At 48.6% G+C, this 1933-nt stretch overlaps 1 protein-coding gene across 1 annotated transcript in view; it reads right to left on the bottom strand.

Moving 5' to 3' along the window:
- Positions 1-505: 505 nt before the first annotated feature.
- Positions 506-1933, bottom strand: part of rtn4rl1a (reticulon 4 receptor-like 1a) — a 2764-nt gene continuing 1336 nt past the window's right edge. Inside the window, exon 3 of the mRNA XM_071910404.2 lies at positions 506-1405. Coding sequence (XP_071766505.1) covers positions 506-1405 — 900 coding nt within the window. The remainder of the gene's footprint in view (positions 1406-1933) is intronic.

The following is a 1933-nucleotide window of genomic DNA, read 5'->3' as shown; positions in this document are numbered from 1 at the left end:
TATATGAATGACAGATGGAGTGTGTATTGAGAGTGTACTATTGTCTGTAGAGGGGCAAAACATAGAGACTGAGCCTTAAACTGTTGTTCTCTCTCTCATTTGAATGAATTGTTGGCTTTGTATACTGTGTGGCTGTATAGTAGATTGTTTTTTTTTTTTTGGATGAGCACATAAATCAATGCATCAATTAATGCCACAGTCAGTCAAAGTTGTGGCTATGAGACAAGTGTAATGTTTTCCTGTTGTTTCCCTTGGTGACATCATCAAAGAGTGATGGGCTAAATTGTTTTCCCTGACTCGCGTGTTTTGATTATGACTCATAAAGATCCCTGCTTTAAATACCACAGAGATACTTCAACAGTAGATAATGGATAATGTTCTTTACACACAGTCATGTACACACACAGTTATACAGACATGCCTCGTTTCAAGAGCCAGGGCAGGGTTGGTCAGAGGAGTGGATCAATAGGTTGCATCATCAGCAATAAAATGTCCATGTCCTGTCTCAGCGTAGGATCACAGAAGTGAGTGAGAGCAGCAGAGCCAATGGGAAACAGAAAACAGAATCTGCAAGGTGGGACACTGCTTTGTTAGTGGCTCTCTGGACCCCACTTGGCGGGCCAACAGAAGTTCTGGGGATGCACTTGTTCTTCCTCCTTGCAGGGGCAGACAGGTCATATTTACCTCCGTCTGGACTGTAGTCTTTATCTCCCTCCTCCCTCAGTACCTGCACCTCGTTCAGCCCCCCTTTCCCCTTGCGGCCCCGGCGGGTACAGTTTCTGCGGCCTCCTTTGGGCGGCCGCGGCAGGGGCGAGGGCGAGGGCAAGCTGTACTGGTCCCCGTGGGGCAAGTACGGCCGCTGATGGTGGTTGTGGTGGTTCCGGTGACGGTTCAGGTGGTTCAAGGACTCTCCCAGCTCCAGCTCCCCGCCCGCGGCGCCTCCTGCTCGCCCCTCTCCTGACAAGCAGCTGGGCAGCTCCTCCTTCCTCACCGTTTTCAGGTCCTTCCCAGCCAACTCTGGGGGCGACACACACATCAGCGAGGAGGTGGAGCCTCTGAACCGCCGCAGCCAATCCCAAAGCGATAGGGCCTTGCAGTCACACTCCCAGGGGTTGTCATTGAGTCGCAGGTACTCCAGGGCCGGGAGCAGAGTCAGGCTGCCGCCGGACAGCTCGGTCAGGGAGTTGTTAAATAGGTAGAGCGTGGTGAGACGCCGCAGGTCGTGGAAGGCCTGGCGGTCCACCCACTGGATTCGGTTCTGGTGGAGAAGCAGGCGGTCTAAGACCCCCAGACCGCGGAAGGTGTTCTGGCGAAGGCTCCACAGACGGTTGCCATGCAGGAAGAGGTGACTGAGGTTCAGCAGGTCAATGAACAGGTCATCCTCCAGGAACTCTAACTGGTTGTCCTGCCAGGCAGTAGGGAAAGGAGGAAGGATGGAAAAAGGAGTTGTGGAATAGGGAGTGAAAGAGACAACGGAGGAAGAAGAGGGATCGATGGGCCAGAGAAGAACAAAAGAGGGAAGGGGAAGAGAGAAATTGGTTAAATAAAGGAGAAATAAAAAAAAATAAAAAAGAGATGAGGTCAGACAGATTCGTCTAATCCCACATGCAGAAACCTATCAATAAACTTAAAATTAATATGTATTTCAACATTTTATCCAAACATTGCTGAACATTCCAAGCACATTTTATAAGCTATTGATCTTTGTATCGAATGCTCCTGAGATCATTGTTCTCTAGAGGGTCGATAGACTATATGTAACCTTTACCCTAGTTATGCAATGTCAATTGATTCTCCTGTCAATACTTGCACATATGAGAATCTCTTCACACACAACGAAAGCTTTTTTCTTCCTAAACCCATCATGAAATGAATGTAGAAGATATTATATTGTTTCTTGAAGTGGCTGACTATAGACGCTATGGGTTACTAT

The sequence above is a fragment of the Centroberyx gerrardi genome, chromosome 11 (assembly GCF_048128805.1).
Source record: "Centroberyx gerrardi isolate f3 chromosome 11, fCenGer3.hap1.cur.20231027, whole genome shotgun sequence".
In the NCBI taxonomy this organism is placed as follows: domain Eukaryota; kingdom Metazoa; phylum Chordata; class Actinopteri; order Beryciformes; family Berycidae; genus Centroberyx; species Centroberyx gerrardi.
The sequence above is the reverse complement of the archived record's forward strand: the minus strand, read 5'-3'. Positions and strand labels throughout refer to the sequence as shown.